At 41.6% G+C, this 15,874-nt stretch overlaps 2 protein-coding genes across 2 annotated transcripts; one reads left to right on the forward strand and one right to left on the reverse strand.

Moving 5' to 3' along the window:
* Positions 1 to 4,902: 4,902 nt before the first annotated feature.
* On the forward strand, positions 4,903 to 5,955 carry LOC117250454 (trace amine-associated receptor 13c-like). Its single transcript, XM_078174170.1, has 2 exons — positions 4,903 to 5,017; positions 5,151 to 5,955. The coding sequence occupies exons 1-2, from the start codon at positions 4,989 to 4,991 to the stop codon at positions 5,953 to 5,955; spliced, it is 834 nt and encodes a 277-aa protein (XP_078030296.1). The 5' UTR covers positions 4,903 to 4,988.
* A 7,143-nt stretch (positions 5,956 to 13,098) lies between these two features.
* Positions 13,099 to 14,061, reverse strand: LOC117250444 (olfactory receptor 4E2-like). The gene has a single exon (XM_033616484.2). The coding sequence runs from the start codon at positions 14,059 to 14,061 to the stop codon at positions 13,099 to 13,101; it is 963 nt and encodes a 320-aa protein (XP_033472375.2).
* Between the last annotated feature and the right edge of the window lie 1,813 nt (positions 14,062 to 15,874).

Raw genomic sequence — 15,874 nt, forward strand, 5'->3', positions numbered from 1 at the left:
GGAAACAGCACTTAAAAATAAAAGCTCTGTGCCGGAAATTCACTGTCCTTCAAAATAACACGTTTTTTACAAATTTGACACATTTGCAAGTCACTTGCGGTCCACTCAGGATGGACAAGCGACCCACTTTTGGACCACCACTAGTTGGGAACCACTGCTTTAAACCATACCCTATAGATCATTAAAGCTAAGTTGAAGGCCTCAGTAAGCTTTAAACCAGCTGTTTCTCAGGTCATTGAACAGTGCCCGAAACCGACTAACAGTTGCTGTAATGTTCTGAAACCAACAACCCAACACCCGACTTTGCACAATCTTATTTGTATGATGTGCAACGGTATTACAATATTTTGACACTTGGGCAGAAGCCCTTTTGCGTTGTATTTTGATGCTGGGGATTGGCAGCTCGATTTAGGCAACAAAACTCCTTGGTCAGATTAGGGTTAGGAAAAGAAAATGGTTGCCGTTGGTCTCAGCAGTCGACTTTTGTGACAAGTGACTCGGAAGGAAGGACCAATCAGCAACCTCCTATGAAGCCAATGCCGAAGTGCCAAAAACTACACTTCCTCGAATGGCTATTTGAACGTGAATCCATTTTTACAGCCAGTACAAAAAATGGATTTGGTCTCAACTGCTAATTTCCCCGTTCATGACAATTGTACCGGATGTGAATTTTTATATAACTCAGCCATTTAAATGTTATTATCCTTAAAAGTTATGCATAGTTAAGGGCGTGGCTGCTTTGAGTGACAAGCTGTCTGCCGATAATGTCCCCGGGTTCTTTGTCAGATTCACCCCTTGCTCCTCCACATCTCCACCCTGTGGTCCAAACATGGTCACTTCTGCTCCAACAATCCAAGATGGTGGTAGCCAAAATGTGAAACTCAAGGCTTCAAAACGCGAGTCCACAAACCAATGGGTGATGTTATGGTGGCTACATGAATTTTTTGGGACAGTCTATGCTAACGACTCACATCACAAAATGAGTAAGCACTGAGTTATAGTTTCACATAGGACACAAACACTGGTCCTCTGAGTCAAGGTCCTGTATCTGTTGGACTCATTCACCTAAGCATTTCTCTCATGATGGGTTTGACATGGATGGGTTTACATTGGAGTTGAAAGAAGTTGAAAGCCTGGTGCGTCTCATAGGGACGCTAAGGGGTGCATTGTGCATCTGTATCTGCAGCTGAGAGACACTGTCTAAGCAGTGTGTTTTTGGACACCCTGGGAGTGAGATCAGGCTGGCAGAGGTCAAAACAACTTTCCAAACAGCTACTTTTATTAGTTTTTGTGAATGCCTTTGAGGAGAAACTGTTAGTGTGTGCTGTTATCCCCACAGTTTGGACAGTTTATTCCATCAACACCACAAAGACATCACATTCTTGGTGAGCAACTGGAGAGGCCTTGAGATGCAGCAAGCAGGAGGCTTTAATGACTGGCTGTTATGTGCTATTTGTGATGTACCTATTATACTAATAATATATCATTAGTGCTCCCAAAGACACACTGAAATACAATTAAGTTTACTGTACATTTTGAGACACAATTGAGATGCACTTAAATAATTAAGTACATCTTTTATTACTAATGTTGTACTTAAAAAATGTACTTTGTTCTACTTTGTTCAATCCAGTTTTGGATGGCATTAGAAACTGCTGCCAGTTGGTGTGTTTTGTCACATCTAAAGGTGCCTTTGTGCGTTCTGATCTGAATGTCTGCTTACAAAGTGGTGGTATTTGATGGCGTCAACGCCTGCCGCCACCTGGTGTGTGTTATACTGCAGTGAAAGGTGCCTCTGTGCTTCAGTATCTGATGCAAAGATCACTGACTAAGGGCACATTCACACCAGGATAGTCCGGGGGACTTAATTGGGCGGGGAATGCCGAAAATTTCACACCTTCATTTGGTTAAGTTCACTTTCACACTACACTTTATAAAGCGGACCAAACGGCATGGACAACATCACACAGTTTGAGGGCGGTACTGCCCGAAACGACCACTGACCAGGAAGAAAAAAAGCATGAGGAAGAAGAAAACCTGGACCGAAAACGGAAATCTATCCCCTTCAGCCGGCTTGGTTACCACAAAAACAATGGAGCAACACCAACTTTATGCAGTCTTGAGGTAAGTGCCTGCAACTTCTCACTACTCCTCAGCTTTTTTTCTGCTTCTCCTGGTTCGCACTGTTGGCTTTGTGTTTTTTTTTCTACCCAAAATGCACTGCACTCTACATCACTTCCTCTCTTTGGTTCACTGGATAGTTTGCTTGCATTTCCCTCTGCAAGGGAACCGCACCAGGGTTCATTTGCAAGTGAACCGAGACCCCCACTTCTCAAGTGGATCTGGTTTCACTCATTTGGTCCGCACCAGAGTTCGAATGATCGTTCACACCACTCCAAACGAACCGAACTATCGGTGGAAGCGGACCAGGGTTCGTTAAAAGCCAACCAAATAGTGCCAGTGTGAATGCATCCTAAGTATTTGTCAAGTTGGGAAAAAGAATGGGCCAGGTATTCATGACTTGAGACTGGATTCAAGAATTATGTCGTCAATGACGGTAGTAAGAAGAGAAAAGCAGTATGCAACTCAAAAAGCTGCACACTACTGCAGTTGCAGTACTTTTGTCTGCAGCTCAGAAATCAGTGAGATGACAACCGCAACATCCAACTATATCCATCACTAAAAAACCCACAAAGAAAGTTACGTTAATGTGTCTTTTTAGCCAAGTTGTTAGCTAAATAACTGGTCAAATGTTAGCTAGAAAGCCAAAAGTCCCAACAACAACCAGCCCAGAGGTGATGTAAGCTCACTGTAATGAGAGTCATTAGGTCCTCCACTGTGTGACCTCCCCAGTGTGTCACCTCTACAGGGCTGAACAGGCCTCAGGGAGCAGGCCTGGCTACGGCCACACTTCACACAGTTAATTACTGTATGACCCAACGGCTAATGTCTGTTGACCTCACAAGCAAATAATTCATAACTCCAAACTTATCCAAAACATATATGTGATATTTAATGTCCATCTCGTTTTGTCAGTTGTGATGATGACACTGCTGAAAAGTTGGTTACACAATTCATACATTACAGTCTCAGTGGTCGAAATGTCGCTATCTTCATCATCCCTTTGAGACCAATTACAAAACGCACCACTGTGGACAGGCAGGGTGTAATCTCAAACAAACATACAGTAACAAGGAAAACAACAGGGTCACTAATATGTTTTGGAAAGGCCACTTGTTTTCTAACAAATCCTCTTCACTGATTGATAAAATAGGTTTTATGTGTTTACCTTTAAAATGCATAGACAAAATCAGTTTTCAAACCTGCCACCATCATGGTCAAGGTTAAGTTAGAATTTAAGGCACAGGATGCTTTCACACCTCATCTGTTTGGTTCGGTTAAAATGAACTCAGGTCCGTTTGTGCAGTTAGTATGGTTCGTTTGGCCTTCTTCAAGAAGGTCTCAGTCAGGTTGTTCTGGTGCACACCTGAGTGTGATTGCTGTGTTCTCACCTGCCCAAACGAACAGCACTTAGGGGGCAAACAAACTTGAGTTTGATTGAACGGAACCAAACAGGGCAGGTGTGAAAGTACCCTTAGACACACCAAACCAACATCCATGACATCCAAGTGGTGACATAGGCTGACTGTTGTGCTGTCCCACGTTGCCTGTGTCTTTGCCAAAGATTTGCACTTGAACACTCCACAGAGACTACAGCCAACGGCCAACTTGGACGTACATTCTGCACTTGCATGAGAGGAAATAACTCTCCACAGCACCAGGTGATGGTAATCTGTATTTATTATTCAAAAAGGGAAACCAGAAGACCAACAGGTCGGATTTAGGACACTAGTTGGCCATTTAACACATTAACGACACATCCCGATGTCGAAAAACTTTTTTTCAACATATCAGCGGTGATGTTCTTTGGTGTGCGTTAGTACTATATTGAAGACCTTTCCTTCACACTGGCGACTGAAGGTCGCAGGTATCTGTGTCATCTGTAGTCTGTAACGGATGATAGGCTACCAGAACTATCGCACATTCACATATATGTCATTTTTTGTTGAGCTGCAAACGTCATGTAGGTTGACATTACGAAAGGTTTATGACAAAATCACTTGACCACGACGACTCCTGTGTGCACACAGGAAGAGAGCGGTAAGTGAGCGGTAAGTCGCTAAAAGAGTCTGAGAAGTCCAGGACTGTTCATGAAACATTGAGGACGCCACAGTTTATTCCACACTACTGAAGCTGCTCTTCTTTTTGGAACCAAAGCAGAGTCGGAGTTAATTTTGGTTTCAGCTATGCCTGTTGTTGGCGTATGTAACAGAAAGACGTCAATATGTCAACTGGTCGAAATATGGGGAGTATCACGATATGAATTTTCATATGATTATAAGGGTATGATCGTGAATGAGATGATATGGCATACCCCTGTTGCTCACCACAACAAACCACGTAGAAGCTCGCATTGCAAGATGCGCAGAGGGAGCGTGAATTCATTCGCTCAGGCGCCATTACTCCACCATATCTTTACATAGCAGCTGCTTTATTAATGCTCTGAATGTCGCATACAGAGCCTTTAAAGTTATTTAAATCTGCATAAGTTGGCTGACTCTGGAAATCATTCAACTGACTGCAGTCAGAGAGATGACTCCAGTCCCACGGGAATCCTGCGTGGAGCCGAGTGATAAAAGTCGAGGGGTGGGATGCTGCTGCAAAGAAAAAAAAAAGTGTCACAGGACATGGGAGGGAGGGCAGCTATGAATTGTCTGTATTTCAGAGAGCTTTGGTCAGAGACCTGCCAGAGCAAAGCAGCTTCTCTGTCTCTCTTTGTGATGCAGGAGACCCACAATGATGTTGAACTCTGCTTCCCACAGCTCCTGAACGCCTCCTGCACCAGGCCGAAGCGTCCACACTCTGAGGTCATACTGACTGAACTTGTACTGTCCTGCATCACTCTGCTCACCGCAACTCTTAACACGATGGTTATCATCTCCATCTCACTTGTCAAGTATGGAAGACTCAGTGCCTGCAATTGACGACAGAGTTTGATAATGTCATTTTGTTTCAGTTGCTGCTTGTGTATTATAAATGTAATGACTTGTGATTTTTCTAATATGTGTGTCGCTGGTCCTTCTCTCCAGGCAGCTTCACACCCCCACCAACCTCCTCCTCCTCTCTCTGGCAGTCTCAGATTTCTTCGTGGGGCTCCTCATTGTCATACAAATGATAAATATAGACGGCTGCTGGCCCTTGAACGACTTCATGTGTAGTCTGTTTTATGTTATAGAGTGTAGCATTACTTCTGTATCAGTAGGGAACATGGTGCTCATATCACTTGACCGCTATGTGGCTATTTGTGATCCTATGCATTACTCCACCAAAGTCACACCAAAAAGAGTTAAAGTTTGTGTTTGTCTGTGTTGGACATCTTCTATAATCTTTCAGACTCTCTTGCTGAGGGATAACTTGGAACAACCAGGTAAACATGTTTCCTGCCATGGAGAGTGCGTGGTTGGCAGTAACAGCATCGCAGCAGCTGCTGATGTTATATTTACCTTTATCGGTCCTGTCACTGTCATTGTAGTTCTGTATGTCAGAGTATTTGCGGTGGCTGTGTCTCAGGCTCGTGCCATGCGGGCTCATGTTGTCACACTTCAGGGTTCAGTGAAAGTAACAGCAAAGAAATCTGAAATTAAAGCAGCCAGGACTCTTGGTGTTGTTGTAGTTGTGTTTCTGATCTGTATCTGCCCATACTACTGCGTTTTTCTTTCAAGCAACGTGCACAACGCTTTGTCTGTCGCCTTTGTAGTGTGTCTGTTCTACTTTAACTCCTGTCTAAACCCTGTGATCTATGCCTTTTTCTACCCCTGGTTCAGAAAATGTCTCAGACTTATTTTTACACTTCAGATACTGAAGCCTGGCTCCCGTGAGGCCAACATACTGTAATGCTGTGTTCACACTGGGGGTGTAGCAATACAGTGGTACTGATGATAACCATGATATTTAAAAATGAAATATCAAAATCATGTTTAGTAAGACACCCGTCATAATATCGTGTATTATTATTAGTAATGTAGCCGGTAATGCTGTTGCTTTGTCACTTGTAGTGTGAACACAGCATTAGAGAGCAAAGGGTGAAGGTTTCTTTCAATGCTTGAGTGAACACATATGAAACAGGGGGGTTGTGGGTCCTCTGACAAAACATTCCTGCATTCTGGTGAATTTCTATGCTCTGTTTTGTGCCTTTTCTGCTTTCATTTATAGTGTAAATGTCTTTTATTTTACATCCTTGTGAGAGAGTGGAGTCACTAAGAATACCTCTGCTTTGAAAAGAGAAATATACTCAACCATATCGCAATGAATTTAAGAAATATTGTGCATAAAGTAAGTACATGCTACTCTATTATTATTATTTATTGCATGGACTGTATGTCACATTAATCTGTGAAACTATAGTGAGCATTAAATGACAGTCTACACAGTTCTCTGCCATATGTTGTTTGTTTTACATCAACCTCTGGTTATTGTACACAATGGAATTCACTTCAGCATTACAGGCGTTTAAGTGAGCAGCAGTCATATTCATGCAGGATTGTCGGTCATGCACCTTTATCATTTATTCAGGAAAAGAAAAAGTGACTGTGCTGGTGCTTCTCAGGGGACCTCTTCAGTCAAATACACAGTGATGTAATGCGCTATAGCAACAGCAACTAAATATCTTCACAGTTCACAGGAAATAATAGCTTGGTGTAAAAGATTTAGTGCACAGCCTTATTTGGTTTGATACACCCCATCTTACAATTAAAATTAAACTATTAGAATATAAAAATTTAATTTTAAAAATTAAAAGTAACACACCATAAATATCCATGTATTAACCCACATAGGCTAAATTAAAAAAGGTTACAGACTACCAAATGTTACATCCAAATATAATCACTGAACATTTCATTCCTCAAGCATACATCCTGAAAGAGATCATCCTACAGATATGACAATATATGTGTGGCTGCAGATTTCAGCTATCACTGCTGCTTCTTGGGAGGGATGTAAGCGTGCATCTCATGAGAGGTCGTACTACCTAAAAGTCGAGCAGCGAAATCCAGCCAACCATTTCCAAATGCAATATTTTGATTAACACATGATGAAGTATTAATGTCCGTCTCCTTAGGTATTAGCGCTCATAGCCTTTTGAGCTAAGATGGTCTCATTTACTCCCCATTAAACATAATGCTTAGAGGCTGCTGAAGAGCAGATGCTGGGCCTAAGGCAGCAGCAGAGGGAGCCACTCCAATGCAAAAGAGTGAAAGGTGAACCATGGCCTTGACATAGGCTTTCCTTTATCTGTCAGGGACAATGGTTCGTCCTGCATCGCACAAGGACAGTTTTTTTGTCACATACACACAGGCCCAAAGTACACACGCATACACAAACAGGGCCTATACATGCATTGAGAGATGCCAGAGCAAGGGGGGCTGCCCATGGACAGGCACCCTGGGCAGTTAGGGGTTCTATGCTTTGCTTGAGGAGGTGAACTGGCACCTCTCTAGCTACCAGTCCACACTCCATATTTGGTCCGGGCAAGGACTTGAATCGGCGACCCTCTGGTTCCCAACCCAAGTCCCTATGGACTGAGCTACTGCCGCCACACATATCACACAGCGATGACCAGAATCTTAGATCAGATCTGCTCCCCTCATCTAAAGCTACAAGCTCATGGAATCTATCCATTGTTCTGAGAAGTCCAACAACTAGATATAAATAATCTGCCTTGGGGAATAATTCTCATAGCACAGTAAAAGTGGCCTAGAAAGACAGCAATACAAGCTTTGTCATGGAGACTGCATCCAACGCGCTTTCCAATCCAAGCAGATTTTGAGAGGCAGTGATGCTTGTAGGCCTACACGGTCGCTGGCCAATTGATGCCTAAAAATTGTATCGCTATTAATGGGCCAATTGCTTAACCTCCTGAGACCCTGTGCCCTCACATGGGGACGTCACGTTTTGGGTTTGCTTGACCTTATACTTCATTCTACTTAACTTAGACCTGTTGTCCTCGTTCGTGGACACTTTTTTTGTGCCATCTAGTGGTAGTAAGAGCACAATACACTAATCCATGTAAAAACAAATGGCAGCTATCTGTGTCAAGTCAGTCTGCAGGCGATTGCGACACAAAAGTGGACAAAACCTGATCAGATTTAATGCTTGAAACTTGTTTATTTATGATTAATAATGTTTGATATGGCAACAAATTTGGCCAATTTTAGCAACAATAACAAGCTCAGATGCTGTTAATTAGAGAGTACTCTTTTGATGACTTTGGGACTTAATTATCGTTGACAATGTTTAGTTTTTTATACTTATCAGGTCCCATTGATCCCAAATAGCTAGGCGAAATAAAAAATGCAAACACAACAAAAGTTCAGGTCTCGGGAGGTTAAAATGTCTTTTAGTGCGCTGATACATCACTCTGATTGGGACTGAGGATGAAATCATCCAAAGGCCCTGACACACCAAGCCGAGGGTTGGCCGTCAGTCGAAGTCGGGCATCAGTGAGCATCTGTCACCCTAGTTTTTGCGGTGTGTCCTGCACCGTCGGCACTTCAGCGTTGGCGGCTTTTCGGCCGGTTGAGCATGTTGAATCAGCGGCGGAGCTTGTCGGTGAGAGAGTTCACTCTGATTGGCTGTTTAGGTTTTATTTCCTCGTCCCTGTAGCGAGTGAATCTGCCTGTAGTGAAACCAGGGCAAACTGGTGCTTCCACCTCAGGCTCCACTTCACTCAGCTGCCCGACAGACCCGCTGCTCCTTCCCACTTTAACCTGAATAGCCGCAGCGTGACTGGAAGGAAGCACAACCAGTTAGCCTCCACTAGCCTCCCAGCTCGCCCCGGCTCTCCGTTTGGATCCAACCGGAGCACCGAGCCCCGGTTTGTTGTTCAGGTTAAAGTGGGAAGAAGCAGTGGGTTTGCGGGCAGCTGAGTGAAGTGGAGCCTGCGGAGGAAACACTGGGACCGTCTGGATGTAATAGTCCGTGGAGGTGCTGCGGTGCCGGCTACATAGATAGGAAACCCCTCGGCTGACAGGATGTACCACTCTGTCACTCCGCTACTTTGTTTATCTCATGCATTCCTCAGACTTCCGGTTTCCCTTTTTGCGTTATATCCTCTCACGCAGGTGAAGAACATACGTGCTACTTGGCTGTTGTATGTAGTCTTTGTTGTGTGTTCAAATGCAACTGACACAGGGCGACGTGAGGCAACGTGAGGACGATGCAACAGTTGGCTTTCGTCGCTGCTAGTTCTTTGATGTCGGTTTGGTGTGTCCGCACCTTTAAAAGACGAAAAACAAATGGCAATTTGCAGTCATTTAACAATAGCTGGGATTGTTTTCAAGTTTTTTTTGTTTGTTTTTTGGGATGTACGATTCTGCCTTAACTGACAAAGATTTATGGTAGAGTGTCCCTGTAACACACTGCCAGGTCAGGCACAATAGTTAAATAAACATAAGATTAGTTAAATAAAATATAAATATTGCTCTCAGATAGTTCTTATGAACGCAGCAGAATTTTAACTGAATTAATGTCATTATCTAGGAGAGTTTTAATCCTTAGCTGAGGAGACAATGAGTGTGTTTACAAGGTCTTTAGTATCCCGGTTTTGATTGGGTTTTTTAAGTATCCCGTTTTTGTGTTTGTGCAAGTAAACACCATATCCCAAATTCAGAAACCGGGTTATGCCCTTTTCCCGGTTTCAAGAAACCCAGTTTTGCCACCTGGAGTACTCCGATAGAAGCCGGGATACTGGAGCATTAATACGCCTTATCCCAGTCTCTGACGGCTGCCCGCCGTGTGCGTAGGTGCCAGAGTGACGCACCAGATATACAAGCAACATGGCGGCAACGAGAGCTTCCCATTTTTGGAGCAACGAAAAGACTGAATTTTGCCTGAAAACGATGAAAGAATTCAACATAACTACGTGTTTAGACGGCAGAAGACACAGAAATGCCGACCTATTCAAGTCTGTTGCGGACAAGCTACGTGACGCTGGTTTTCCACCTTGCACCGCTGAACAAGTTAGGTAGCGGTGGAAAATATTAATATTTATAATAATAATAATTAATAATTAAATATAATTAATAAATATATCACATTTCCTGCTCAATCTGTTGTAAACAAAAGACGTAAAAGACGTAACACACGCCTGCGCAGATAGGATGCAGTGATCAGAAAATGGGTTACTGGTATTTATCATGTATACAGGGATATGAATAACCGGGTTTCTCTGTGTTCCATGTAAACATCATATCCCGGATATGCTCAAAGCCGGGATACTAAAGACCTTGTAAACACAGGCTGCGTCCGAAAGGCCAAGTAGTATGGATTGTAGTAGACCAAATTAGTATGTAGTATGTCCGAAACCGTAGTAGGGAGGAGTAGTATGCTACCACCCCTACTAAACACGCCTACATTGTAGTATGATCGCAGAGCATACTGCAGGGCTACTACTTACCCAAAATGCACCGCGGGCTTCTTCTTCGTCTTCTTCTTAATTGTAGACGTTGCATGGCATGTTACCGCCCTCATCAGTCTCAACGTGCTCGCTGCCCGGCAAGATTCAAAACATGGTGGAGCAACGGCAGCCGGCGGTTGGAGCAGCGCATCAATACAGATTTAACTACACGCACACTTTGTTACATATCTATCTATCTATCTATCTATATCTATATATATATATATATATGTATAATATGTATGTTTGACCATTTCATTTGTGGCTGCACAGGTCTGTACGCCTCCTTCATTATGTGCAACAAGCTAAAGATTTAAGTTGCACAAATATACAATTATCAACACACACAGTTTTCATTGGTCAAAAATGTATTTCTGCTAATATGATTATGAACAAAGCGGTCTGTTTTATACCGGTATTAAGTTAGTTTGATATTGGACATTCACATGCGTTTGGCATTCAAAAGAAAAGTAAATATCTGCTAAAACCATTTGAGTGAATGATGTCAAACCAACTGTTTAACATAGAGGCTAATATTCCTCACATGCCACAACACTTCTTTTTGAAATATATCTTATGTAGCCTATAAGTTTTGAGGACTTTTTAAATGTAAAAAAACCTCATATAAAGCTATTATTCTCCATATAAAGCTATTATTGACCATGTAACCTCTGGATGCCAAACCAACTGTGCAATATTAGAGGAATATTAGACTATGTTAAACTTAAAGGCCTCAATTTTCACTAAATTGATTCATCAACTTTCAATACTTTTTAAATCTCTGCAGACACCCTGGATGTAATATCTTGCAAACCTTTCACAACTCACCAGCACATGTGCAGTAGATACAGATATCACTTAGCACGGGATCATTTCTAGTAGCATATGCTATAAAGACTGTAGCACTGTACAGCCCTGCTGTAATAGCCTATTTAGCGACATTTATGAGGCCAAAAATCAGACATCAGAAAAAACACTATTGTCACATCACAAGTATACAGCTGTAAAACCTCATGTTACATGTTACATGAGTGAGAGGGGACAGGGGACAGACCCAAAGAACAGTCAGGTGGGTAAAGAGTCTGCTGTGTTTTCCCACCAATCTTTTAGTATGTCCAAATGGACCCAACTTGTTTAGTAGGTAGGAGTAGTATCTAGTGGTAATACGTAGTAGTAGTATGCAGTATGCCAGTGGGCCTTTCGGACGCAGCCACAGTCATTGCAGCAGCAGGAGAAACAATGGCGCTCCGGACTGCAGTTCCCAGCGTTCTGTGCGGAGTGACGTCGTTTGGCAGCGCGCGGACTGCCGTTGTCGCGGCTGTAGCAGTAGAGGCCGCTGCAGTCGAAGTTTTGGGAAGGCCGTCGCCGTCGGAGTGTTTTCCACAAGATGGAGGCGGACTCTCATCTCGCTGAGGGAGGACTGGATATTCAGAACAGTGAGGGCCGGGTCTTCATCCTTAGCAACGGTCAGCAAAAGGTTGGTGCTAATGCTAATGTTAGCAACGGTGCTAATGTTGGCAACGGCACAAGTGTTAGCATTAGCTTTAGCGAGAGCAGTTCTTCTCTAAACAGTTTAGACAATTGACATAGAAATATAAACTTAACTTAAGAAATAAAAACTAACACACAATATTGTATGGTGTGCTTACAAAACTAATTACAGGTAATGTGGTTAGTGTAAATCTTTGTCAGGTTGGTTAAATGTGTCAACACACGAACCAAGAGGAGGCACAGGTTCATTATGTTAATTAAGACTGGAACATCTGCTTTCACAAACTGTTGTGTTAACATTACAGGCATAATATCTGTTTTTCAAAGTTTAAAATCTTGCCCCTGACATACTCCCCACATTATGATAAAAAACTAGGGGTGGGCGATATGGCCCAAAAATAATATCATGGTATTCAGGGTATTTTTGTGATATTTTTGACGATATGACAAATGAGTAAAATAGAATTGCAATAAAATAAATGATACAGTTTTACAGTTTGAATATGCTTCAAGGAATAGCATAGATATGGAGCTTTTGAGAAAGCATTCATCATTTATTGTGGCTGCTAGTATATGAATGACTCAGGGCATTGCTGCAAAAGACCTTAATGCTCAGTTATTTTTTCCTGAGTAAACAATGGTTGATCAACATTTATTTTGTTTATATAAAAAAGGATTCCTGAATGAGGCGATGAAATTTGAATGTGGCTCAAAAATGAAAAACAAATGTTTTACTGAGTCAAATAACGTGTCAAGGGGCCACATTAGGCCATCAAGTCACTTTTAGGAAGCCCCTTTCTTTAGATGGTTGTTGTTAACTAAATGGGTGTACATCAGCAGTGTTTTCTCTTTATGGGGATACACAGCAGCCTGTGTCATGATTAAAGTAAACACATTATTTATTGCACTGGACCATTGCACAGACAAAACATTTTTCTTGCTCTGAGTAAAATTAATACACCTCTTTCAGGCCACCAACCTGAGCAGATTAAAGTTTTGTAATTAAAGTAATGACATTTTTATGGTCAGTAGAACAGATGTTCACAATCTAAACTACACTGTCTTCATTTCATTAATGATGAAGTGTAAAATTAAAATACTAATACAAAAATGTAGAGCTGTGATGTTTTTAATGTCAGCAAATGTTTACAAGCATGTCTGATCTGTGACAGTTTAAGGCCATACATGAGTGGATTTTGCAGAGGCTGGATGATCACCACGTACATGGACAAGAAAACACACAGCGGATATGGAACAGAGAACATGTCGAATCTCTGAGTGATCAAACTGTAAAAGCAGGCAAGGACAAAACTGATGAGTGAAACAAAATGCGGAGTGCAGGTTTCCAGGGCTTTCATCCTGGTCTCTTTGGAACCTTTTAAACAAACAGACAGAATTTTTACATAAGTGTATAAAATATAACAGACAGGAGTAGCAACAGAGAAAATGAGGCCAAACACCAGGTCATGAATGAGTGACACTGTTCTGTCTGGTGAACAAGAAAGCTCAACTACAAGGTGGTGTGCACAGAAAACTTTGTTGATAACAGCCCCACAGCGCTTTAAACGAATAGTAAGTGACAATAAAACTCCAACCTCTATAAAAGTAGCCACCCAAATAACAAGAATGACCTTTTGTACAATTCTTTTAGTTATTAAGATGTTGTAATGTAAAGGCTTACAAATACATACATATCTGTCATATGCCATCATTGTCAAAGTTCCAAATTCAATACCTACATACGAGTGAATGTTGAATATTTGAAGGAAGCAGTAAATGACTGAAATTTCATGAGTGTCTGACAAGATATGTACCAACAAGCAGGGCAGCATAGATGTGCTGCCCCAGATTTCATTTACAAACAAACAGCACAGGAATAGAAACATGGGCTCATGCAGGTTTCTGTCCAGATAAATAATGACAATAAGAAAAGCATTGGCAAAAATAACTGACATGTAAAATAACAATGCAACTGTGAAATACAGGTACTTAAAGTGTCCCATGTTACCATACATAGCCAGCACAAATGACATAATCTCTGTTGAGTTCTCCATCTGCTCAGGAAAAAGACACAAGCAGCTTAAACAACAAATGAATTCAAGGTTATAGATTATAGAAAAGTATGGTTATTTTACCTGAAGACATTATATTATTAGTATATGTTATCATTTATCAAAGCACGTCCAGAAAACCTGTAGGTATAAACATCAGTTTTAAAAGAAGAAGATTAAATGCATGTTTGTGGGAGCCAGTTCCAAAGAGCTGTGTGATTTTGTGAACTGTGGGATTGTGATTTTTGATATACCATGTCTCCATATCGTCATATCACAGATCAAATTTAATAAATTGTCTAAGAGATGATCAACAGAAAACCTCCCCTCCTTACTGGGACAAACAGAGAGCTGCTGGACCTTTCATACATACCTTTCATACGAACAAACGTGACAAGCAAAATATTAAACCAATCAACACTGAGCTATGGTCTCTTGGAGAATGCCACGTGTATGCATGCGCAATGCATGTATGAGTGTAGCAAACACGGGTGTGCACAGACATTTTGAGGGGCTGTTGCTGTAAACTGAAACAAGGGCAAACTAAAAGTTATTAGCCCTATTTACACAAAGATTGTGTGATAGAGCTGCTTCAAAATACCTTCTTTAGACAGCCTTTGCTTTTTAATACAATACCAAACAATAGTGGCTAGGGATGGGCAACACAAGCAAAAACACTATTCGAAAATTGTGGCAAGTATTCAACAATTTTTCAAATAATCATTTGGTGGGTGATGTCGTCCTCTGCTCAGAGAAGCTGCTTCTTTTCCTAATTTGGGGACAAATCTGGCCGCTGTTCTTCTTCTATGAGTTAGCTGCTAAGTGCTTCTAGCTGATGTATAAATCTCCTGGGGGTTGGTCCCACACATAACACATTGTCAAAACGTCCCACTCGTCCCACACAGATGTCAACTAAATATCAGACAGAAAATATAGCTTGGGGCAAAACAGTTGTGCACAGCCTTATTTGGTTTGATACATTCCGCATTTGTCTTAAAATTCAAATAAAGTCATTGAAATATAGCTTTAGGGAATAGCATAGATATTGGGCTTTTAAGAAAGCATTCATTATTTAATTGTGGTTGTTATATATTCTTTATCCAGCTAGTTCTTATGAATGTGAATTCAGGGCATTGCTGAAATTTAAAAAGTGAATAAAAACAGTACTGATAAAAGTCAAGGACGCAATCAATTCAATTTTATTTATAAAGCCCAATATCACAAATCACAATTTGCCTCACAGGGCTTTACAGCATACGACATCCCTCTGTCCTTAGGACCCTTGCAGCGGATAAGGAAAAACTCCCCAAAAAACCCTTTAATGGGGGGAAAAAACGGTAGAAACCCCAGGAAGAGCAACTGAGAAGGGATCCCTCTTCCAGGACGGACAGACGTGCAATAGATGTTGTCCAGAACAGATCAGCATAATAAATTAACAGTAATCCATATGACACAATGAGACAGAAAGAGAGAGAGAGAGAGAGAGAGAGAGAGAGAGAGAGATGCAGGTAATGGCAGTAGCTTACAACAACATTATTGAAAGTAATAATATTATAGTTATAGTTCTGGCTACTGTGGTACAATATGTTAAAAGTATATATTAATATTTGGCAGTATACATGTGTGACAATAATCATATGTGTATAATAACAGTAGAAGTATGACTAATGACTAATGATGGCAGCAGCAGCGGGAGGCATCTGGCAGGACCACGGCAGCAACACAACCACACACGTCACGCTGTCCAGGCACCGCTGTGATATGAGTTAATCTGAGAGACAGTGGAGCACAAAGGCTCCGGAGAAGAAGCCGAGTT

The sequence above is a fragment of the Epinephelus lanceolatus genome, chromosome 14 (genome assembly GCF_041903045.1).
Source record: "Epinephelus lanceolatus isolate andai-2023 chromosome 14, ASM4190304v1, whole genome shotgun sequence".
Lineage (NCBI taxonomy): Eukaryota > Metazoa > Chordata > Actinopteri > Perciformes > Serranidae > Epinephelus > Epinephelus lanceolatus.